General features: G+C 50.3%; 4 protein-coding genes across 4 annotated transcripts; 2 read left to right on the plus strand and 2 right to left on the minus strand.

Annotated features, from left to right (window-relative positions):
• Window positions 1-349: 349 nt before the first annotated feature.
• On the plus strand, window positions 350-16691 carry BDV37DRAFT_282745 (uncharacterized protein; the record flags this gene model as incomplete). The annotated part of the gene is made up of 6 exons (XM_032087114.1): window positions 350-876; window positions 929-10275; window positions 10369-12720; window positions 12781-13875; window positions 13926-14928; window positions 14993-16691. The coding sequence occupies 6 exons, from the start codon at window positions 350-352 to the stop codon at window positions 16689-16691; spliced, it is 16023 nt and encodes a 5340-aa protein (XP_031941768.1).
• Window positions 16692-17145: 454 nt separating this feature from the next.
• On the plus strand, window positions 17146-18241 carry BDV37DRAFT_293929 (pyrroline-5-carboxylate reductase family protein; the record flags this gene model as incomplete). Its single annotated transcript, XM_032089526.1, has 2 exons — window positions 17146-17848; window positions 17950-18241. Exons 1-2 carry the CDS (start codon window positions 17238-17240, stop codon window positions 18239-18241), a joined length of 903 nt encoding a protein of 300 aa, XP_031941769.1. The 5' UTR covers window positions 17146-17237.
• A 317-nt stretch (window positions 18242-18558) lies between these two features.
• Window positions 18559-20196, minus strand: BDV37DRAFT_282747 (heterokaryon incompatibility protein-domain-containing protein; the record flags this gene model as incomplete). The annotated part of the gene is made up of 1 exon (XM_032087115.1): window positions 18559-20196. The coding sequence occupies one exon, from the start codon at window positions 20194-20196 to the stop codon at window positions 18559-18561; it is 1638 nt and encodes a 545-aa protein (XP_031941770.1).
• Window positions 20197-20898: 702 nt separating this feature from the next.
• On the minus strand, window positions 20899-24072 carry BDV37DRAFT_282748 (uncharacterized protein; the record flags this gene model as incomplete). The annotated part of the gene is made up of 3 exons (XM_032087116.1): window positions 20899-22961; window positions 23018-23545; window positions 23622-24072. 3 exons carry the CDS (start codon window positions 24070-24072, stop codon window positions 20899-20901), a joined length of 3042 nt encoding a protein of 1013 aa, XP_031941771.1.
• Window positions 24073-24571: the final 499 nt, after the last annotated feature.

The following is a 24571-nucleotide window of genomic DNA, read 5'->3' on the forward strand; positions in this document are numbered from 1 at the left end:
AGAGTTCGGACTGTTGTCATATATACCGGACCCGGGGATAGGCCACACTAGTAGCTCCCTGCCAAATGCCATGCTTGGTTATTAATAGAATATGCAGGTAGTCAAGATTGCCATGCTAACTGGTTATAGGTCGCTTCTGCATCCGTTGATCAATGGAAGTGATTTCCCATGTTTTCGGTAGCTGACGGTATGTGAAGCTGTCATGTAATTTTCGGCCTCGATGGGTCCTGTCAGGAACTCTTCACCTTGGGAATCCAGGGTTTCTTTTTCTTCTGCAGTAGTTACTCGCACGGGAACCCTTTACCAATTCCCTCCATCATCGCCAGCTAACAATCCCATTTCGCCCATGATGTCCCATACCCTGGGTCTGGATCAAATTTGGAGCTGGAATGCTGAAGTCCCGGAGACTGTCCCGGGCTGCGTGCATGATTTGATTGCAACTCTTGCCGTCCATCATCCAGATGCCTTGGCTGTATGCGCCTGGGATGGCGATTTAACGTATTCTCAGCTTAATACGCTGTCTCGCCGGGTGGCCCAACGCCTGATTGCTTTGCAGATTCCCCGCCAGTCTAGCATTCCCTTGCTATTTTCCAAGTCGCGATGGACCTGCGTGGCAATGTTGGCCATCATCCAGGCAGGTTGTGCTGCCGTTGCGCTGGATGCCACGCAGCCAGATACAAGGCTGCGATTGATTGTGCAACAAACACAACCGAAAGTGATCATTTCGTCACCGGTGCATACCACGAGAGCATCTGGACTGGCGGACGCTTTCATCCTGCAGCTGGATGATGCCTTCTTTGACAACGAGATTGGGGAGCTAACTGACGGACTCCCGCTCGCTTGCCCATCTGATATAGTTTATATCTCCTTTACATCGTATGTAATTTCCAAATTATGCGCTAGAAAGAAGAAACACTAATCCGGACAGAGGAACAACCGGTCAACCCAAGGGTGCATGCATCAGCCATGCGAACGTGCGTAGTGCCGTCCACCACCAAGGCAAGAAGTTGGGGTTTGATTCAAGATCGCGGGTTTTTGACTTTGCCCCCTATTCATTCGACGTCGCATGGAGTAACTTTCTGCACACCCTCTGCGCGGGAGGGTGTATTTGCATTGCGCACGAGAAAGATATGCTGAATGATCTGTCCGCCGCCATCACTTCATTTAGGGCTACATTGATTAATGTGACGCCTACTGTTTTACGGACTATAAATCCCATTCCACCTACGCTCGAAACGGTTCTGTTGAGTGGAGAGATGCCGTACCGAGACAACATCACTCGCTGGGCTGACAAAGTAAAATTGCTAAATACCTATGGCCCAACGGAATGTACATTTAAATGTGCCTTTTCTCTGCTTAGTTCACATCTCGAAGGTCGCCCAGATATCGGCAGGGGAGTTGGTCACTGCACCTGGATTGTCGATGTCAATGACAGCAACGAGTTGGCTGCCCCAGGGGCGACAGGAGAGCTGTTCCTAGAAGGGCCTTTAGTCGGTCAGGGGTATCTATTTGACCCTCAAAAGAGTGCTGATGCATTTATCAATGACCCTCCATGGCTCCTAGCAGGACATAACAACGTTCCTGGTCGACCAGGGAGACTTTACAGAACAGGGGATTTGGTCAAATACAAACCAGATGGGCGGCTAATGTTCATGGGTCGCAAAGATGCCGCACAACTTAAAATTCGTGGTCAACGAGTGGAAATTGGTGATATTGAGCATCACGTCCGCGCCTGTCTAGACGAAGATCTCTCCGTGATTGCAGACGTGGTTATGCCGCGTGGGTCCGACACGTTATCATTAGCTCTGTTTGTTCAGGCGCAATCAGATGATAGAGAACGGGTTAAGCGCCAAATGGACCGCTTGGAAGGAAAATTACGTGAGATTTTACCTTCCTTTATGATACCTACCGTGTATCTCCCGGTCGATGTCATCCCGGTGGCCCTAACTGGCAAGGCCGACAGACGACGACTACGGGAGATGGGCAATGCTTTGGACTGGAAGCAAATCGTCGAGCTCCAATCGACCATCGTATCCCCTGTCGAGTATCGCGAGCCGAAAACGGATGCGGAAAGGCAGCTGCGGCACATCTGGGCACAGGTTTTAAAGCTGGAGGTCAATCGAATCAGCACAGGTGATAGCTTTCTGCGCTTGGGTGGAGACTCGATTACCGCCATGTATCTGGTTGCACAAGCGCGGAACGAAGGGCTTTCTTTAACGGTTGCAGATGTGTTCACATTTCCAATTCTAAATGAATTAGCAACCAAAGTCGAAAAGGTGGTGCAGGCCGAGGTTGTGGTTCCGTTTTCCCTGCTGACCGGGAAGAGAGGCAAGAGGAGCTTGTGTGAAACGGCTGCCACGCTGTGCGGAGTAGGGGCCGGCGAGATTGAGGATATTTATCCATGCACTGCACTACAGCAAGGGATGTTAGCCATCAGTGCGAGAGGTGTTAGCGCCGACTATACATCACGCACCGTCTTTGACCTGCCAGAGGACACTAATATGAGGCAGCTGGAGAGGGCCTGGACAAGTACCGTTGAAGCAACACCTATTCTGCGCACTAGGATTGTCGAGCTACCGGGAGAAGGTCTTGTTCAGGTTGTCGTGAAGACCCCAGTGACATTGCTTCGATATGAGTATATCCGCGACATTATGGCCACCAGCTCTCAGACTTCATATTTAGGGAGACCACTGTGTCGGGCCGGGGTAATTGAAAATGAAACTCCACGTCTATCATTGGAAATTCATCACTCGATATACGATGGATGGACCACAATGCTCATTTTGGATACTCTTGAAATGGCATACCGGGCGACTCAAGCTTTCTCAGCGCCCCTTTCGTTCCAGCCATTTGTCAAGCATGTAATGGCCATGGATACCGTAAAGGCCCGGGAGTTTTGGCGTAATCAGCTCAGTGGGACCGATGCAACTGTTTTTCCGCCTTCTAAATATTCTCCAAGGAAAAAGCTCGATTTCAACCATGTTATTAGTGGGTTGCAATGGCCCCGTACCGGCACTACTCCATCTTCGGTGGTGCGGTCTGCACTCGCGATATTGCTAGCATCGCTCACAAATACAGACGACGTAAAGTACGGAGCTACCGTCAGTGGCCGACAGGCCCCTGTCCCAGATATAGAACGTATCGCGGGACCAACCATTGCCACAGTTCCTGTGCGGGTGAAGTTAAACTGGGATCAGACGGTCGAAGGTCTGCTGCAGCAAGTTCAAAGGCAGATGGTAGAAACGACGGAATATGAGCAGTTCGGCTTACAGCATATGCAGCGGATCGATGAGGACATTGAGGCAGCCGCCCACTTTGAGCTGCTATTGGTCGTCCAGCCAGCGCACCATGGACGGAGTCAGAAACCTGGCGGTCTTTTCTCCCGGGCACATCCTGTGTCGATACCAGATATTTCAGAAGCGCACAGCCAAGGGCATCCCGTATTAGTGGCTAAGGATGAGAGTGACAGTATGGGGAGCTACAATCCTTATGCGATGATGATTATATGTCAGCTGGAAGAATCTGGTGCAGAGCTCAAGATCAACTTCGATTCCGGGGCTATTGAAGAAGACGACGTGCAGAGGCTGGCCCGGCAGTTTGAGTATCTACTGCGACAAATGTGCTCAGAGAAGGTTGGCCAATCTAAACTAAGAGATCTCAGCCCTTTGACCAGCCAGGATGTTGGTGACATCTGGGAATGGAACCGAGATCTGCCACCTGCCGCTACTGAGTGTGTAACGTCCCTAATTGCGCAGCGAGCTGATACCCAACCGGGGGAAATCGCCATATGCGCATGGGATAACGAGCTCACATACCGACAGCTGCAGGAAAAGTCGATTGCTCTTGCGTGCCGAATGCGAGAGCATGGGGTTACCCCCGGATCTATCGTTGTGCTGAGCTTCGAAAAGTCCTCCTGGTTGGTTATCACCATGATCGCTGTTCTTCAACTTGGATGCATCGCGTTGCCTGTTTCTGCGCCGACTCCAGGTCAACGAGCCAGCCAGATTGTCAATGTTTTGCAGCCAACACTTGTCATAACATCGACCGCATCCCACTTATGTTCCTTTACTGGCATGGCACCTGTTGCTACCAATGATGAGCTGATGGAAATTCACGTTGAAGATAGTCCAGGTCTGCCGTTACCACAGATCCATTCCTCTGATCCTGCACTTCTACTCTTTACATCTGGTTCTACTGGAACGCCAAAGCCTATCCAATGGAGCCATGGGACGCTATCAAGCAACATTACGGCGGTGCAAAAATGCTTTGGAATTGATTCTAACAGCAGGGTTTTCCAATTTGCAGGATACGATTTTGATGTCAGCACCGTAGAAACGCTTTCGGTCCTCGCCGCAGGTGGTTGTGTTTGCATCGCATCTGAATCCGAACGAACAAATCGACTGGCTGAAAGCGTCATTTACTACAATGCGAACTGGATTTGTTTGACACCATCCGTTGCTGAATCGATTGCGCCCAAGGACGTACCGTCGTTAAAGACGATTGCCTTTGCTGGTGAGAAGCTGCAACAGAGAACGGCTTCCCAATGGTCTGAGTATGTGAACATCGTGTACAATTGGTATGGGCCAGCTGAGGCGTGCGTAGCCACTTCATATAAATTTGATCCCAACAAGTGGCAGTCAGGAATCATTGGAAAAGGTCAGGCAGCCTGTACCTGGCTAGTCGACCCCAAAAATCCTAACATTCTTGCTCCGGTCGGGGCAATCGCAGAGCTATGCATCGAGGGTCCGATCGTCGCCAGCTATACAGGGAGCTGTGGTGCTGCCCTGAATGAAAAACAATTCATTTCTCCTTCCTGGTTGCAACAGGGCCATTGGAAGGTACCGGGCCGAGATGGAACACTATATCGAACGGGGGACCTCGTCAAATATACCTCTGATGGCTCCCTTCTGTTTCTGGGTCGAGCCCAGGATTCACAACGCAAGCTTCGAGGACAACGCATTGACCTTGAGGACATCGAGCGTTTAGTTCAGGGGTTTCTCAATGGACGCAATAATGTCAAAACTGTCGCAGAGATCTTTACTCCATCACTCAGCGACAAGGACAACCTGGCTCTCTTCTTTAGCTACCGCGATATGGGAAGCAAACCCACGTTGCCGGTCGACGAACTTGAAGCGTATCTAGTGACAGTGCTGCCGTCTTATATGATTCCGAAGCTGTACATCCCCATTGCCACGATCCCCATCGGCAAGACGGGAAAGACGGATCGCCGACGTCTGCGTCAAATCGGTAGCTCGTTCACTATAGGACGGCTGGCGGCAATGCAGCCATCCCGGAAGAAGGCAAGGGAGCCCTCCAGCGAGAATGAGAAGAGGCTTCAACGACTGTGGGCAGAGGTTCTTGGTGTCACCGTCGACTCGATCTACGCAACAGACAATTTTCTCCGTCTGGGGGGTGATTCTATCATGGCGATGCGCCTCGTTGCCCTGGCCCGCAACAATGGATCTGTGCTTACCGTTTCAGACATTTTTGAGGCCCCCGTGCTGGAGAGTATGTCGGAGCGACTTGGAAGAGGAAGTAGCTGTACCGAAGAGGTTCCTCCATTTTCTCTTTTGAACTCACGGGTTGGCAAAGAGGATAGCCGCAGGTATGCTGCTCACCGCTGTGGGATACCGGAGGAACATGTCCTCGACATCTATCCCTGTACCCCTCTCCAAGAAGGTCTTCTGGCATTAGGCGCAAAGAATCATGGCCAATATATATCGCGGAGTGTGCTTGAAATTCAAGCCACTGTTGACCCAGACCGACTAAGACAAGCGTGGCTATCCACTGTGCAGAAGTTACCCATCCTTAGAACGTGTATAATTGACCTCCCTGACCAAGGGCTCGTTCAGGTCTTACTTGAAAACGCCCCGTGGCGTTTTGGCACTGACATAGATACGTATGTGCGAGACGATGAACAAGAGCCGATGGGGATGGGAATGCAACTTTGTCGTGCTGCCATCGTGGAAGGTAGCTTTATTCTCACTATTCACCATTGTACCTACGACGGCGCTACCCTGAAGATGATCCTGGATGAACTTGAACATCAGTACCTTGGACAATGTCACGCAGAATTTACACCATTTCGCAACTTTATCAAATATTTGCAAAAGACGGACCCCAAAGACAGCACAGAATTCTGGAGAGCTCAGCTTTCTAACGCTGAGCTTCAACAGTTTCCGGTCCTTCCCTCCTCAACCTACATCCCACAGGCCAATGAGGAGATAAATCACTCAATTTCAGTCGACTGGCCGCGTGCCGGAATGACGCCATCAACCATCCTCCGTGCAGCGTGGGCTATCCTCGAAGCGCAGTATGTGGCCTCGAACAATGTGGTATTTGGAGTCACAACAAGTGGGCGACAAGCGAATATGGCTGGTATCGAACGCTGCAGTGGTCCAACAATTGCGACAGTACCTATTGCAATCTCTATCGATTGGGGCCAGAAAATCCAGACATTCTTGGGCCTAATACAGCAGCAAAGCATCAATATGATACCTCATGAGCAGTACGGACTGCAAAATATTCAGCGAACGGTAGAGACTATCGACTCTGCGTTATTCCAGACTTTGCTAGTGATTCAGCCGGTAGCCGAAGGAAAGAGCCTACAGGATGACAGTTTGCTATTTAAAGCACGACGTTTCTCATCGAATCTTGACACTCGGGGAACTGATCCATTCAATGTGTATCCGTTGATGTTGATTTGCGAGCTTACCGGGTCAGGGGTGAAATTGCACATCAGCTTTGACAATAAGATTCTCGATCGTAGGCAGATTTATCGCATCGCCTGTCAATTCGAGACGGTCCTTCGACAGCTATGCACCGCAGACCCAGAAGCCACAAAACTTGAAGATGTTCAAACGGCATCTGACTTCGATATCGCTCGATTTTGGGAGAAAGGTTCCAAGGACCTGGTAGAGCCTCAGACATCAGTATCCGAAAAGATTTCTTTCGTTGCAGACAAACAACCCGATTCGATCGCAATCGATGCCTGGGATGGTCAGCTATCCTACAAACAATTTGACGAGCTGTCGACAGACTTCGCCTACAAGTTGCTTGACCTGGGTGTCTCCAAAGGGTCAACAGTCGCTCTAAGCATGGAAAAGTCTAAGTGGGTTCCGACTATGCAGCTCGCTATCCTGAAATCTGGCGCTGTCTGTTTGCTACAATCTGTCGCCGTGCCAGAACATCGTGTGGGCACCGTCTTCAAAAGCCTCGACGTAGTCATTGCCGTGGCTTCACCATCACGGGTTGACTTGGTAAAACAGTTTTCGAAATGCTTCACTATCGAGGAGGTACAGGAGACACCTATCTCATATAACCCACTACCTTCTCCGAGAATGACTGACCTCGCCATTGTCTTGGTATCTTCTGGCAGTACTGGAGAACCCAAGCAGATTCTTTGGGATCATCGAACGCTGAGTGCAAACATTCAGGGCGCTGGTGAGGTATTTGCCATGAGCTCGTTGTCTCGTTTGTTCCAGTTCGCGTCGTACGATTTTGACGTTGCGACGGTGGAAACGCTGTCCACTCTGGCTTACGGGGGCTGTCTTTGTATTCCTTCTGAATCTGAACGGCTTAGTGACATGGCCAGGGCGATCAACCGGTTTGAATCCAATGTGCTCCACTGCACCCCGTCAACCGGAAGACTCCTTAGCCCTGAAGCAGTACCCACTTTGTCGACGCTCATCCAAGCTGGGGAGAAGTTGACCGAAGAAGACGTGAGAAGGTGGAACGGCAAGTGCCGTGTTATCAATTGGTATGGACCGGCTGAATGCAGTTTAGCTGCAGTTTCCCCTGCCACTCTGCCCTCATGGTACACGGGCGTAATTGCGGGCCCTTCGGAAGAAGTTGAATGTCAATATCTCCCTCGTCGCTGGCTAGTTGACCCGCACAATTATCATCGTCTAGTGCCATTTGGTGCTACTGGAGAGATCGCTCTCGAGGGACCAGCATGTGCAGTGGCTTATATTGGGAACCCAAGATTGACCGAGATGGCGTTTTGCAAGAACCCAAGGTTTCTCTCCCTTAGCCAGAATGGAAACGAAAGAAAGCGAACAAGTCGGATCTACCGAACGGGCGATTTAGCTCGATACGACAGCAACGGCAACCTGATATTCATTGGACGCAAAGATTCACAGCTCAAGATACGAGGCCAGTTAGTTGCCCCGGAAGAGGTTGAACATCATATTCGGCAATGTGTGGACGTAGCGGAGTTACCAGTCGTCGTTGATGGCATAATCGAGAGGGATACTAGCCACCTCACATTAGTGGCCTTCATTGTGGCAGGAGACGTAGCCTCCATCACAAATGGTCTGAATGAAAAACTCCAAAGGTCACTCCCTCGTTATGCAATTCCATCTTACTACATTCCCGTCCGGGGTATTCCCACTGGCCCAACCGGTAAGGTCGATCGCAAGACACTGCGGAAGATTGGTTCTGCGTTCACAACGCAGTTGCAATTCAATGTTCAACAGAGAAAGCCCACAACTCCAGCAGAGGTCAAATTACAGAACTTGTGGGCGGTTGCTTTGGGGATTGAAATGGGCAAGATTTCTGCGAACGATAGCTTCCTCCGGCTTGGTAACTCGATTGAAGCAATGCGTTTTGTTGGGCTCGCCCGTGATCAAGGAATACTCTTGACGGTGGCCCAGGTCTTTGAGAGGCCCATACTAGCCGATATGGCTACTATTATTCAGAGCACGACGAATGCCAATGATGGGCAGGTTGACCCCTTTACTCTGTTGGACAAATCTGTAGATATTCAACTGGCCCGACAACAAGCCGCTACACTGTGTGGTATCTCTGAAGAGAGCATCGAAGACATATTCCCATGCACACCACTGCAAGAAGGCCTCCTGTCATTGACAACAAAGCGTGATGGGGACTATACTGGTCGAAACATACTGGAACTTCGTTCTTCTGTCGACCCTGGCCGGTTTAAAGCCGCATGGGAGCAGACAGTTGCGAGTATTCCAATTCTGCGAACGCGAATTATTGATCTTCCCGGTCAAGGGTTGGTGCAGGTAGTAATGGAAAAAACCAACATGTGGACCGAGGCGGAAGGAGCTGAGGACTATATCGAAAAGGAAAAGCAGATACCCATTAGGTTGGGATCACCTTTGATGCGATGCAGTTTATTCGCGACATCTCCAGGGCGAAACGATCGTTTCTCTTTCGCGCTTACTATGCACCACTCAATATACGATGGTGTGAGCACAGGTTTAATCCTGGAAACCCTGGAATCGCTCTACCATGATACAAACCCTTGTGAATTAAGCCCACTCCAGCCTCTTGTACAATATATCAACCGACAGGATAAGAAGGCCGAATCCGACTTTTGGGCCTCGCAGTTTACCGGTCTCGAAGCATCACAGTTTCCCGCGCTGCCACATGCGGCCTACGAGCCTCATCCGGATTCGAATTTGGAACACTCTATTCGTGACATCCGTTGGAGAACCGATGACATTACTCCGTCAGCGACAATACGTCTAGCATTCGCCACGCTCTGCTCTCGCTATTCTCATTCATCCGACGTTGTGTTTGGGACTGTCGTCAACGGCCGCAGTGCACCAGTTCAAGGCATTGATAGATTGGCCGCTCCCACCATTGCCACTCTCCCAATTCGCGTGAAGTTGGATGGCCATGAAAGTATCCTAGCAATGCTGATTAGCTTACAACGTCAAGCAGCAGACATGATTTCATATGAGCAAAGCGGGCTGTCGAGGATTCAAAAGATCAACGATGAAGCACGGCAGGCCTGTCGATTTCAGTCCTTTCTTATGATTCAGCCACCTGAGACAAAGATGGACGAGGGTGGTTTATTCTCACCCCAACAGTCGTCCCCGGAAAGTGAGAGAGATCGTTACCGTGGGTTCAACTCCTATGCCTTCTCAGTGGGCTGCACACTGTTAGAAAATGGAATTCAACTGCAATTTACATTCGACTCAAAGGTGATTGACCATGCGACAGTGGGTACAATGGCGCACCATTTTGAGCATCTCTTGCGGAAAGTAGCATCCCATGAGGTCGATCAAGTTGCTGCCAACGATCTCGAAATGATCACAACACAAGACTTGAGCCAGATCTGGCAATGGAACTCGCAGACATACGAGAGCATCAACCTGTGTATTCATGACCTTATTGCAGAGAGGGCAGAGTTCCAACCGACAGGCACTGCTATCTCAGCCTGGGATGGAGAATTGACATATCAAGCGCTCGACTACTTATCGACCCAACTCGCCCATGAGCTAGTAGATCTGGGTGTTAGTCGAGGTATGATTATTCCGCTATACTTTGAAAAATGTCTATTCTCTTTCCTTGCCTTTTTAAGCGTCATTAAGGCTGGAGGTACTGGGCTATTTCTAGATCCCGCTCTGCCGGAATCACGAGTCCAAACAATCGTGCAACAAGTGAAGCCCACCCTAATGCTGGCGTCACCCGCGAATGAATCACTTGGTTCCTCTATGGTGGATCAAGTTATCGTAGTGAGCCATGATTCAATGCGCTTGGTATCTGAGAGATGTGAAAGGACCACACCACTACCATCTGTACATCCATCGGACCTGCTCTATGCTGTGTTTACAAGTGGAAGCACTGGAACTCCCAAGGGTGTTCTCATTCAGCATCGCCACTTCTGCAGTGCCATTTTCCATCAGCAATCGGTGTTCAGGCTTGGCCCCTCGACCAGAATGTACGACTTTTCTGCACCCTCGTTTGATGTGACCTATGGAGCCGTTCTGCCTACTCTCGTAGCAGGAGGCACAGTGTGCATACCTAGTGACGAAGAGAGAAAAAGCAATTTGGCTGAGAGCTTGCGCCGCTTCAGAGCGACAGATACACTATTAACCCCATCTATAGCTCGCTGGCTTGACCCCAGTTGCATCCCAACGCTACGAAATATATATCTCGGCGGGGAAGCCCCCACGCATGATGATCTCGCGCTGTGGACTCCCCATGTTACCACTGTCAATTGCTATGGCCCGGCGGAATGCTCCGTTGGCACACTCTACTGGAAGGCTCCCAGCCCCATCCCATCCAAGATTCCAATTGGCAAAGGATACGGTGTATCAACATGGGTTGTCGACCCACAATCGAGCGAGCGCCTGTCGCCCCTTGGAACCGTCGGGGAGCTATACCTTGAAGGTCCCCTGGTTGGACAGGGTTATTTCATGGATGAGGAACAGACCGCCTCTGCGTTCATTGAAAGCCCATCTTGGCTGCAGAGGGGTGACCCCAGCGGTCGGGTTCCTGGCAGAGATGGGCGGCTATATAGGACCGGTGACCTAGTCAAGTACGATCCGGTTGATGGGACATTAGTTTTCATCGGAAGGAAAAATACCCAGGTCAAGCTCCGAGGGCAACGGATAGAGCTGGGGGAAATCGAGCATCATCTCCGACAAGTCCTCGCTGATATGTCCATCGAGGCCTCTGTTACTGCGGAAGTGGTGACCCCAGAAGTGACCGGACGGGCTGCTCTTGTAGCCTTTATCGAGTCGAACCCGGCAAGAATTTCCAAGATGTCGGACAATCTGGAGAACAGAATGGCAGCACGAGTGCCCACCTATATGGTTCCAGTCACATTTGTCCCGATCAATCCAATGCCATTGGCTCCCAGTGGCAAGACAGATCGCAGGCGTCTGCGAGAGATTGGATCACAATTCACATTGGAGCAGCTTGGTGGAGGACGGCGAGCAAACGGCACGTCTCCATCTACAGAACAGGAGCGTTTGCTACAGAAATGGTGGACATCAGTGATCGGAGTTCCAGCTGATCAAATTTCTATCGATAGTAGTTTTCTTCGACTTGGTGGCGACTCCATTTCTGCAATGCGTTTAGCCTCCTTAGCTCGCAGTCAAGGTATTTCTTTGACTGTACAAAAGATTTTAAATCAGCCCCGTCTATGCGATATGGTGAAGACAATGGTTCCGTTGGATCTAAATCGAGATGATGCTGGCCAGGCCGGGGTCACCCCGTTCTTGCTTTTGAAGCATCCAGAGGACAAGGAAGTTACCCTCGATTATATCTCTCAGCAATGCAATATCAGCAAGTCGGAGATCCAGGATGTATTTCCCTGTACTGGAGTGCAAAAGTCCCTGTTATCTATGACGGCAAAGAGTGACACTTCGTACATCGCCCGGTTTCCCCTTCGATTGACAGAGAACGTCGACATACCTCGCCTTAAGAGAGCATGGGAAGAAATCAGTCGAACTAAAGCTCCTATCCTCCGTTACCGCATTGTGGATACGCCTACAGAAGGCCTGGTGCAGGTTGAGGTAAACGAGTCTCTGGAATGGGGGACGGGTGATAAGGTGTCAGCATACATCCAGCAAGACCAACGACCCATGGGCCTCTCCACCCCTCTTACTCGCCTAGCCATCGTCGGAAATTCCGCGGAAAACGACCTCTACTGTCTTCTTACCCAGCACCATGCGATCTACGACGGTTATTCGTTGAACATTCTGACCCAGGAGGTATCGAGAGTCTACACAGGACTGGTACACCACACACCCGTTGCACCCTTCCAGGCCTTTATTAAGCACATCATGGACATCGACCAGGAGAAGGCCCGAGAGTATTGGCAGAATCAATTTGCAAACTCCGAAGCAGTTCCCTTTCCACCCCTACCATATGATGACTACCGTCCCAAAGCCGACAGCACTGTCAGGCGTGAGTTTGTAGGCTTCCACTGGTCTAAACGGGATGCAACGGCTTCAACCAGTGAGTAATATCGGACCATAGGATTCTTGACCCTTCTTGTGACTGCTAACGCTACTTTAGTTATACGGGCGGCATGGTCGATCCTAACTGCTCGCTACACAGATACTGACGATGTGGTTTTCGGCACCCTGGTCACTGGGCGGCAGGGCCCTCTGCAGGGCCTTGATCGAATGATTGCCCCTCTCATCAACGCTGTCCCTGTGCGAGTGAAGTTTGACCCGGAGCAAGACATGGAAAGCTTTCTCAACGCCATTCAGCAGCAGTCCATTGATATGATTGCTTACGAACAGACGGAATTGCTAGATATCCGACGCATCAATACGGATACAGAACGGGGTAGTCGATTTAATACCCTTCTTGTGGTACAGCCTGCCCAGCAATGCGCTGACAATAAACTAATCGACGGCGGCCCCTTTGATCAGAGCAAAATAGGCTCTGCTAATGAGGAGTTGGATGACTACAATCCAAATGCAGTCATGATTCTGTGTCAGCTGACCGAAGACAATGGGCTGAGTATGGAGATCAGCTTTGATTCCAAAGTCGTGGACGTGGCACAGATGGAACGGATCGCATCACAGTTTGAACATGTCCTGCATCAAGTAGCCATCTTAAGCACCGACTCTGTCGCGTCAATTAATGTTGTCAGTCCACAGGATATTACGCAACTGTGGCAGTGGAATGCGGCGGTTCCTCAGGCGAGACAAAGGTGTGTATATGAACTTATTGGCGACACTGTCAAACGGCAGCCAGAATCCCCCGCTATATGCTCTTGGGACGGTCAGCTGTCATATACGGAGCTCGATATGCTTTCAACTTCTTTAGCATCTCAACTTGTCGCTCTTGGGGCTAAAAGAGGGGCGATTATTCCACTCTGCTTTGAAAAGTCCATGTGGCACTCGGTGGCCGCTTTAGGAGTAATGAAAGCCGGTGCTGCATGTGTCGCGGTTGACCCAACACAGCCTGGATCGCGACTCCAATCAATGATACAACAAGTGTATCCGAAGTTCATTCTCACATCATCCAAGAATTATGATCTTGCTAGTAGTCTCTCTGATGCAAAGGTGGTGATTGTCGACCGGCACCACCTCCGTGTCTCTCCCGTTATTCATAGCGAAGCTCCATTGCCACAGGCTCATCCATCAGATACAATATACGGTATGTTCCGTATATGCCTTTCAAATAGCTAGACTGACCCATTTGGACAGTTGTTTTCACCAGTGGCTCGACCAGTACACCGAAGGGTGTTGTGACTACTCATCAAAATTTTGCATCTGCAGCAACACATCAGCAAGAAAGTTTGCATATTCGGTCTTCTTCACGGGTATTTGATTTTGTCTCATACAACTTTGACGTTTCATGGTCCAACCATCTGCAGACCCTGATCTGCGGGGGCTGTCTATGCATTCCGTCCGAATCAGAACGAAGGAACGATATCCCCGGTGCTTTCAATCGCATGAAGTGTGATTATGTCTACTTTACGCCGTCTGTTGCTCGCTCTCTGGATCCATCATCAATGCCAGGACTTAAATGCCTCGCCATGGGAGGAGAGCCCATCCAAAAGTCCGACGTGGTGCGTTGGCCTCAAGCAGAGGCTACAATTGGCATTTACGGACCGGCTGAATGTGCTCAAGCTCTGTCGTTTATTCGTCTCGATAATAATTGCCATAATAACCATGTTGGACTGCCATTTGGTGCAAATATGTGGCTGGTTGAGCCAGGATGTCCGGATCGCCTCGCCGCTATCGGCGCAATTGGTGAGCTCCTCATTGAGGGCCCAACAGTCAGCCAAGGGTATTTCGCAGACCCAGACAAGACCACAGCAGCATATATCAAAGATCCCTCTTGGCTCCTGCAAGGCACGTCTGCGCACCCAGGACGATCGGGGACGTTATACAAGACTGGTGATCTTCTGCGCTACAACTCCGATGGGTCATTCGACTTTATCGGTCGGAAAGATGGAATGATCAAGTTGCGAGGTCAACGAATCGAGTTAGCAGAAGTTGAATACCACGTGCGCGTTTGTCTAGGAGATGCAAACCTTTATGATGGTGTTGCAGCCGAGATTATCAGACCACAGAATGGCAATCCTCTATTAGCTGTCTTCATTAGCCTCGCGGATAGCATCAGAGAATCCACTCAGCATCCATCCGCCTTTACCGAGCTCATTGAAACCCTGGAGCAGAGGCTTGTCGATCGTTTACCCCAATAGTAAGTGCTTCCCCTTGCTCTGATGTTTTCTAATTCAGAGATGTGGTGCTAAGTGTAATTATAGTATGATACCCGGCGCTTATATTCCAGTCGACCAAATCCCAATGACGACAACAAACAAAACCGATCGTCGAGCCCTTCGCGAGCTGGGCAATGCGCAAACTTTGGAGAGGCTAGCTGAACTCCAATCTCATGGCCAAAAACATCGTGAACCATCCACCGAGTTGGAGAAGAGGCTGCAAGTCCTCTGGTCCTCTGTGCTCGGTGTGGAACCTGCCAGTATCAGCGCTGACAGCAACTTCCTACGTATCGGTGGTGAATCTATCGCTGCTATGCGACTCGTTGCAGCTGCACGGCTACAGAGCCTTTCACTCACCGTGGCACAAATATTCAGAGCCCCTCGTCTATCCCAGATGGCCTTGTTGGTTACGAAGACGACGGAGGAAGATGAAGCGTCGGAGCCCCAGCCGGCATTCTCGTTTCTGAAAAAGGATGATCACAAGACATTCCTCCAAGATCATGTCGAGCCATTCTTGTATGACGATGCATATATTGTCAAAGATGTCATTCCTTGTACCGACTTTCAAAAACGGGCAGTCATAGACGCGCTGCAGGATCCCCCTGGGAGACTGCCGATTTGGATCTTCGGGCTCCCCCACAATGTTGACTTTGCCCGACTGGAACGGGCGTGTAAAGCACTTGTCAATCATTTCGATATACTTCGTGCAGTATTTATTGAAGCGGATGGTCGGTTCTGGCAAGTTCTTCTGGATGGATTCAAGCCTATCTATGATACCTTTGATGTTGATGATGATTTGGAGTCTTTCACTCGTAAACTCTGTGAAGAAGATCTCAAGAGACCACGCCAGTTAGGACGGTCCTTCATTCGCTTTATGGCTATCCGACACCAAGCTGGAAAGCATCGTCTGGTCTTCCGAATTGCACACGCCCAATTCGATGGATATACCTGGGGCATGATGATCCAAACTTTGGCAGCCCTTTACCATCAACAGTCACTGCCAACACAGCCTACGTTTCGCCAATTCATAGCGTTCAACGAGCGCAAGAAAGCACAAAGTCTCCCATACTGGTCATCAAGACTCCGGAACTGCTGCCATCCCAGCTGGAGTCCAGCCAGTGGTATTGATGCGGTATACCACACTTCTGATCGAATGACAGTAACAACATCCTTCCCAATGCCCAACATCCAGCGCCACGAAGGAATCTCCAGCGCAACCTTCTTCCACGCAGCCTGTGCCATTGCCCTCTCCCAACAATTCGGACAGGAAGATGTGGTCTTTGGTCGTCTAGTAACGGGGCGCTCCATGCTCCCTGCGAGTCTACAAAACGTCGTCGGTCCTACCATGACTGAAGTGCCGATCATTGCATCCATCAGTCTCAACGACACAATCGTAACTGTCGCACAGCGGTTGCAAGCCCAGTTCATCGATCACTCCGCCCATGAATCTCCAGGAATGGAGGAAATTATTCGAAACTGCACCGACTGGCCGGAGCAGGTGGTCGACTTTGGTTGGCGAACGGCATTCCAGCAGGAAGATGAAATGGAATTCAAGTTTTTAGACTCCGAAAGCACGATTACTGTTCACGAACATGATCTGCTTCCTCGAGGGCGCCCAGAGATTTATGCCACACCACGGAACGGATGGTTACATTTAGAATTTGAAGGAAACCGACGGCTTCTCAGCGAGGATACTGTACGAGAGGTGTTTGCTCGGATCCAAAGAATTTTGGGTGACGTGTAGTTAGCTGGTCGTTCTATTGAACAATGCGTACCTGTCTTAATTCAAATGTCTATCTCCAGTTCCTATTCCAGTGGATCATTTCAAACACTTGGTCATGTGGCACTCTACAGCTGCATGAACACAGGGAGATGCACAGCGCCCCTTCCATCCGTTTTCGCTAGATTCTAGCTCCTGGTTGACAGCATTTATGACAGCCCCTAGCAACATTCCTGAGAACACCCAGCAAATAAAAGCTCGAGTATGCTGCGTATGTATTATGAAAACCGGTATTGTAAGCCCAATACCAGAATGCAAAACATTCTGGACGTGCATAAATTCCTCTGAGGAACGTCAGAAGGATGATATATTATGGGTCAAATTAGACATTCCTCAGTCAGCCACAAGGCATATGTCGACAGTTTGACATTTCCCTCAATGTGATCGGCAAACAATGACTGATATAAAGACCCTGGATGTGCTTCGTTCGAGGAAATATAATCCCACTCATTGCCCACAAAATACATACTCGACGTCTGAACACCAACATTGCAACCCATTAACTAAACCATGACTATTTCCACGGAAAGTCCTAGCCATCTCACTTTCGTTGGAGGCGGCCATCTCGCGCAAGCCATAATCAGTGGCATTCTCTCCTCTACCAGTCCCTGGACCCTGCAATGCGACATCGCAGTAACTGCCCGACGGCTGGAACATGTCCAAGAACTGCGATCGCGATACCAGCAACTTCTGGTCACCGACAATAACCTCGATCAACGCATCTGGCAAGCCGCCAGAATATCTCAGCGAAGTTCCACCCAAGATACTCCAACATCCCCCATTGTCTTCATCTGCACACGCCCAGCAGATGTGCCCACGGTTGCAAAACAACTAGCACCCACCCTCGCATCCTTTGATCCGTTGGTCCGTCCTACCGTTGTGACAATGTGTCCTGGCATCACCGTCAGCCAGCTCCAAGATTGGCTGCCAACAGGCACGGCGATTGTTCGGTCCATGCCCAACACCCCCGTGGAGTTCAGGCAGGGTGCGACCGGTCTCTTCGCATCGGAAGATGCCACGCTTCGCGTCAATCATGTCAAAACGGTTCTTGAGGAAGTCTCTCCCCTGGTCACGATCGTGCCGGAAGAGTCGATGCTAGATGTTGTCGCGGCGGTGTCGGGGTCAGTTCAAGTCTTTCTTTCTTTCTTTCTTTTCTCTCTCTCTCTCTCTATACAGTATATATCAACCAATCAACAGTCCCATTAACTTGCTGAATGGGTAGATCTGGTCCTGCGCATTTCTTCTTCGTCATCGAATCCATGGTCGCCGCAGCAGAGTCGATGGGTCTTTCGAGGGAAGTTGCTGAGCCCCTCGTTATTCAATCTTGTCTTGGCGCTGGTTATCTCGCCCGAGCGTCCTCGAAGCCCGTCGCTACTTTGCGAAAGGAAGTCTGTGTTCCGGGAGGAAGTACAGAAAAGGCGATTTCGCATTTGGATCAAAGTGGGGTTCAAGAACTGTTTAAGGTGGCGATTCAAAAGAGTTTGAATGCAAATCTGAAGATGCGGTTCTGTTAGGATGTGAATATTTTTTCTAATTACTACCATTACTGCTAGCCAGCTGCGCAGTTGTTGCATGGGAAGGACCACAATTAGGGCTCTCCAAGCCCTATACTCAAGGCGCCACGGCCAAGGTAGGCCAGATCAAGGCATGGAAAGCGGACCTCAACCCCGCAAATCAACCGTCAAAGTTGAACATACATTTAGATATCTTGTAAGATGAATATCCCGGGCTTCCGGACTCATAGCCTGTCAAGTTCTTATAGGGGATAGAATCCTTGAGTGATGGATTATATTACCGGAATCTATCCACAATGGCTCATATTTACATGTTCTCAAAAGCAACAGCCCCGACCCAGTTTTACGAGGGAATACCGCATCCCTAGTTTGAGATAAACATGCCACACCCTCTGTCCGTTCCAAAGTCCTTTGGATATAGCCAGGGATGCCTTCGTCTGTCCTTGATTATCAAGTAACCTTTGGCGATCCAGGTTGTGCCACCGCCTGTCCCGTCCCCCGGTGTTGCAATACCTATCCCAAACCGCCCTGAAAACATCCTCCGAGTCATCTACATCATCTACAATATCGCACCATACATTGTAGTTATGCACGCCAATGAGGATCGCCATATGTTTCTTCCTGTCGCTCTTCTTGCCAGTGTTGTTGCCAGGGTGTTTGTAAGGGTTGTTGTTGCCACCGTCATTGTCACTGAAGAGAAGCACGCCAGCATGTCCGCTACGCCAGGACGTCAATTCAATGGTTTTCTCGCTCGACGTCCAGCTCACCTCGGGGTGGGAAGAGCTGCTCAGGTTTGCGGGAGGGGGACGGTGAACCACAAAGGTATATCGTGACTCCGGCCTCATCCACTCGGTTATCTTGAACCTTGATGGGTCGGTTTCTGTGATGTAGATCGTTTTGTCTATAAAGCTGGACATGTCCTGCTCTTCGTAGGTCTCGTGAAGGTTAGTCCGGACAAATGTGTCGTCTCCAGCCCCGGGGGGCTTTTCCAGGCGGATCACGAATGGCTTGTTATCACGCCCGCAGCTCAGAGCCGCCATACCAGATTTTGACGAGTCATCAAGGAGGAGACGCAGAGTGATATGCAGGCCTTTGTTGGTCATACTGTACGGCAGTGAGTCGCGCAACTGATGTATGCCCTTCGACCTTCTGAAATCATGAGGTGATCTGGCCAGAAGCCCGCTCGGGCTATGAGGATCATCTCTAGTCCATGCAAAGATGGACTGATCGTCCGACACCTTAAGGATCTCCCTCTGCAGCCGCTCAAACGCTTTCTCGCCTTCCCCATACAGCATTGGCATGCTGACCCCGAACAGCCCCATCAAACAATACGCCTGGTCTTCCACTCGCGCCGTTGTTCGATTAGCAGCCCATGACATACGTTCGGCCACGCTAACCTCGCCTGCACAGTTCATCAAAAGAACCTCTGCTGGAATCCCAGTAATCTGGGTGATGACTGGATGGAGGCTAGCTTTGGTCCCGATCTCCTCCCATTTCTTGTTGAAGAATACGACATACAGTGGCGCTAACAACTCTTGCAATGTCCATCCTCGCTGGAACCAGGCACTTTTCCGAAATTGAGATCCATCCTTAAATGGGTCATCACCGGGTTCTACGTCTGCCAGGTAAGCATAGCAGACCTGTGCATTGCGATACCAGTGGAACATGGAATTCAATGCTTCTGAGAGTTCTCCGGGATTGGACTTATTGATACAGCATGTATCAACCCAGACATGCTTCAGCTCAACCTTGCTGGCGAGCTCACAGCAGTTCGTTATCTTTTTGTATCCGGGCTTCTCGGTCATTTTATCGTCATGAATTTCCTGATTGATCTGGTCGAATGTGATTTCATCTTCCTCGAGGCCCCATCGATGGGATAGGATGGCGTATTCAGGGATGTCTTGAACCTTGGGGGGCACGAGCCTTTTTGTCTCTGTGTCTAACAATCTGATCATTGTTGATGATGTAGGGCGCTCGCTCTTTGGGGTGTGAAAGGTGCGGTTTGTAAAGAAATGAACAGAGTGTGTAGCAGATGTAGGAGCAAAGACAGGAACAGAATCTGAGAGCACACCAACTGCTCCACGATGCTATAAGTACTTGTCTGCCGTCTCTCAGCTGCCTAGGCAAACCCTAACAAGGATCCACCGTCAGCTCCCCCACTCTGGCAGCTGAATGACGATCCCATATACATATTACATCGTGCAGGTAGGCTCCACTTTTCGCAGTGCCTTTCAGTGGGAACACGTAACACTGAACTGGTAATTGGGAGTATCAGTTTATCGTAATATCCTTCCAGGTGATAGGCTACTATGGTTCATTGCCGAGAAGACCTAACATAGGCTACTGTGTCTGTTTTGATTTGATCTACATGGCGTTCCTCGAGCGGCCGTCACTCAGTATAGACTGAGCCATTTTGTGGAAAGCGTATTATAGTTTCTGATTCATTTCCACTCATGGTTTCTAGCTTACTCGCTTATTCTGTGCTACTTCGTGAGAGAACAAGGTCCACTTTCTTCCGCCGATGACATGGAACCAACATCTGCTACATGAAACGAAGCGGGCCACATTACACAAATACCAATTTGGCTGCTAGCCATTAGCTACACATCATGAACGAACTCATATCGCATGATTCGAAAGCTATTGAGTATTCTGATTCACCGTGGTGGGCGGCTTGTCCCGTGAAATTCCAAATATGCCTCCGTCACTCCATCGAGATTCAGGTCTTGATTCACCCCTCCACGGGGCACATCAACTTTCCACCACGCAAATGGCCCAATGGCGGCAATACTGCCCTGGCCTGTGAATTGTCTTCTGTCATGGGTACCTTCCAATAATTGTTGATTGAATACATGGTCGCTGTGGATATCGCCGCGGGTCAGCACTTTGGCTGCATCATACTTGAACATAACCTTGACCGTGTCATGAAAGAAAGCGAAGTTCAAGTGATTGCTATCCTGAATAATCGACTCTCCCAGATGAGTTAAATAAACTGTGAGCAATTTGCGTCCCATGGACTCAGGACTTTTTTCTGCACCAGGTAGCCAAAGTCGCACCTGTTGAAGGCGGATGTCGATCTGATCCCCAAAGGTTTCATCATCTGTGCTGGGATGGAGATGTATGTATGCCGAGCCGGTGCTTTTCAGATCATGGAGCTCTGAGGGCGTGAGTTTCCGCATAAGCCCCTGCGCAGGGCTTTGAGGCCAGGTGCTGCGGATGCCGCCGGCATAGTTTTCGAGACATTGGTTGAAGGACTGGAGAAGCTGTTCCCGTCTCGCACTGAGGAAGCTGTACGTTTGCAATGGCATAGAATCGGCCATAACGGTGTTCTGCTGTAAGCCCCAGTATCGGATGGCCCGGCTCTGGTAATTGAGGTTTCGCATGATACTGAATCTTAAGCTGTTGCAGCATTTCCGCTGCCAGTGAACGAAGAGTGGTAGGCGGCGATTAAACTCCAGTCCCTCCTGTCTCAGCTTGCCTAACTGTTCCGTAGAATGCTTTTTCTCTGCAGCGGCTTGTAGCAAAAGTTGGAGAGTGGAGTTATATTCCACGAGAGCCTCGTTCCTTGCTTGGACCAAAGCAACGTAGGCATTGAGATCAGAACTCAACTCTGCCCGCCATTCGTCTGGGAAGAGATTGCTGTAGTCCTTGACTAACTTTTCGATGTTCGCCTTGGTGGTTAGGATCAGGCTTTCGGAGCTCTCAAGGGTCATGGAACGGTCGGCATTCATCTTGTAGGCATCCTTCAACGAGGCAAGATTGTCCCCACATGTTGCGATCTGCTTGACGAGTAGTTCTTTGCTGACACTTTTCCCGTCGACGTTTTCAACATCGTCAAAGGCCTGACACTCCCGAAGGCCCAGTTTCATGATCTTGGCAATGGATCCCACATCTGCTTTCGCCGCCGCAAGCGTCGTTAGAGCCTCTAGGATCATCTTCATCTCTTTGATCGGTGGGCCCTGGGGTTTAGGGGTGACATTCTTCAGCTTCTCACAAATATCAGACTTTGACGTCTTCATGCGCGGAGTCACTGCATTAATGGTATCAATCGATGAGGCTAGAGGCCCGTTGGTTACAGTCAACCGGGCGATCTGATCACTTGCAGCCGACAGCTTTTTGTCCATGGACTCGATGCCGTTACGGATTAAACGTTGGCTGTCATACGCCTCCTTTCTTGCACTCTCGTAATCAGCCAATATCGATTCCTGGTCACGAAGAAGCGGGAGTTGCCTGTCAAGCTCCTCATGATAGAACTGGACCGACATCCGCGGGATCCAATTCGCGTGATGCCCCCACATGTCGCGACCAAGCATCAGGCGATTCAAATGACTTGCTGCTTCCTTGAGAATTGATCGCAGCTCTGCTTCAGGGAACAGGGTTAGCTCCCATTCTTCGGTTTGTTGGCGATAAGCCTTCGCCAAGTTGGATTCCCCGGCAAAGTCGATGACCTTGAGGAAGCTCAGTCGCTGGATCAGTCGCTCATACAACATCGATGCCCTTTTCTGTTCCTCCGGGGTGTTCGAGAAGAACGCCCGGTTGGCCTCCTGCAGTAGCATTTGGCTCTGGTCTGGAGACGCAAAAGCATGACCGATCTCAAGCTCGGAGCGGTCGCCGTTGAAAGTCAGATCAGTGGCTTGAGCTGAGCCAACTTGGCCCTGCTCCCCAAAACTTCCGGGTGCAGACAGAGGGACAGCACTCCGTCCTCCCTGGCCACCAACACCTGTATTATCATCAGTCTCTCTGGTGTTCTGGCGATCAAGACGTTCCAGGGCTCACCGGCGGATTTCTTCACTTGGCATTTCACCTCATACTCCCCTTCCTTCACTTCACTTCTCAACCTAAGAGCAAGTTCTTTGACAAGTTCCCGAAGTTCGGATTCGCGGCTGATTTCAATCGTCCCCACAGCATCAGCAATACCTGTGACAATCGAATCGACTTCCGTCTGTGTGGGATTGGACGCAAGGTTTCCCAGACGTTCAACTTGGCTCTCTAGAGTAGTTAAGACTGGTGGTAAGGCCATTGTAGGAGCATCTTGAGACTCGAGAAGGTTCTGGATAGAAGCCTTCACGTCCTCCGCCCCCCCGGATATTGCCGCCAGACGGTCTAAAGGCTCGAGCAGGTTGGCTAGCGTGGCAGCAAGTCGCTCATAACCCTCCAGTAGAGAAAGCTCGTCGGCCGTCAGATTTCCACGGAATGAAGCTTCGAGCAACGTGGGAAGTTGGAATCGCCACGGCGCCGTCTTCAAGCTTTCCACCTTTAGGACCGCGAGCTTCAAGTCGCTCCCATAGAAAATGTGAACGGTTCCTATGTCACAAAGGAATTGTTAATTCGCCATTCCGAGTTTGGGGGGAAAGAGCAAGCGCTGGATGATTCAAAATACCTCCATTTCCCCCATTTCCGCCTTTGCCTCCAGTTCCACTCGAAGCGGTGGCATCTCCCCCCCGGCCACCGTCGCCTCCGTAGGCTTTGATGTTGAGTGTTTTTAGGGAGGATACTGTAGCGCGCTGCACCACCATGCAAAGTTCACCTGCATTACCGCCATTGCCTCCATTCGTTCCTTCCCCTATCCCGGGCTCTCCCTGGGTGCCCGACACATCGATGGTAGTATCAGGTGCGATCTCCAGTTCAGTGCAGAAGAGTCCTAATTTCTTGCCACTCAGCTTGATTGACCCCTTGAGCCTCACCCTTTCAGCATACACCAGACCGACTGGTGTTGAGACACTAAACTCCTGATCGATAGAGTATCCCTCGTCCGAGGCGTCGAGGAACACAGTCACATGTTTGGTTTCGTCTTTCAGGAATGTTCCGGTAGGAATATGACGGGATGCCATATTCGATTGCTGGGTGCTCCTCGGAGTACCGTATCGCAAGTTCCAGGTTAAGCGAAGGTATGAGAAGCCGGGAAAGGTTCACTTGATCAGAAACCCAGGGGAGGGATGAGTAGCTGGTGTATGAGGTGGTATATCATGTCCCTGTCTGTGGATCGCCTTCCTTCTCTTCCGAGTGATGAGCTGAGCAATGCGTATGAGTAAATCGCGCAGCAACCCCTCCATGAGAGCTGGATACTGTGTCGATCCCCCCAAACAGGGTGGTCCGCCAGCAAATACGACTTCGCAACGTAACGATGCTCTTCTAGGCAGCCACCGCGACGGCTCTCAGTAAATTGTTGGCTCAGCTAGCTACTACATCTAGTACGCACATAGTGGGGGTATAGTTATATGACTTTTGTCACGGTTCGTGCCGTGGGGTGGAGCCAACACATCTGCACTAGACCCACCTATACAACAACATGCATGACAGCTGAACTCGATACATGGGCTAGAAAGCTAA

This window comes from Aspergillus pseudonomiae (genome assembly GCF_009193645.1).
Source record: "Aspergillus pseudonomiae strain CBS 119388 unplaced genomic scaffold BDV37scaffold_30, whole genome shotgun sequence".
NCBI lineage: Eukaryota > Fungi > Ascomycota > Eurotiomycetes > Eurotiales > Aspergillaceae > Aspergillus > Aspergillus pseudonomiae.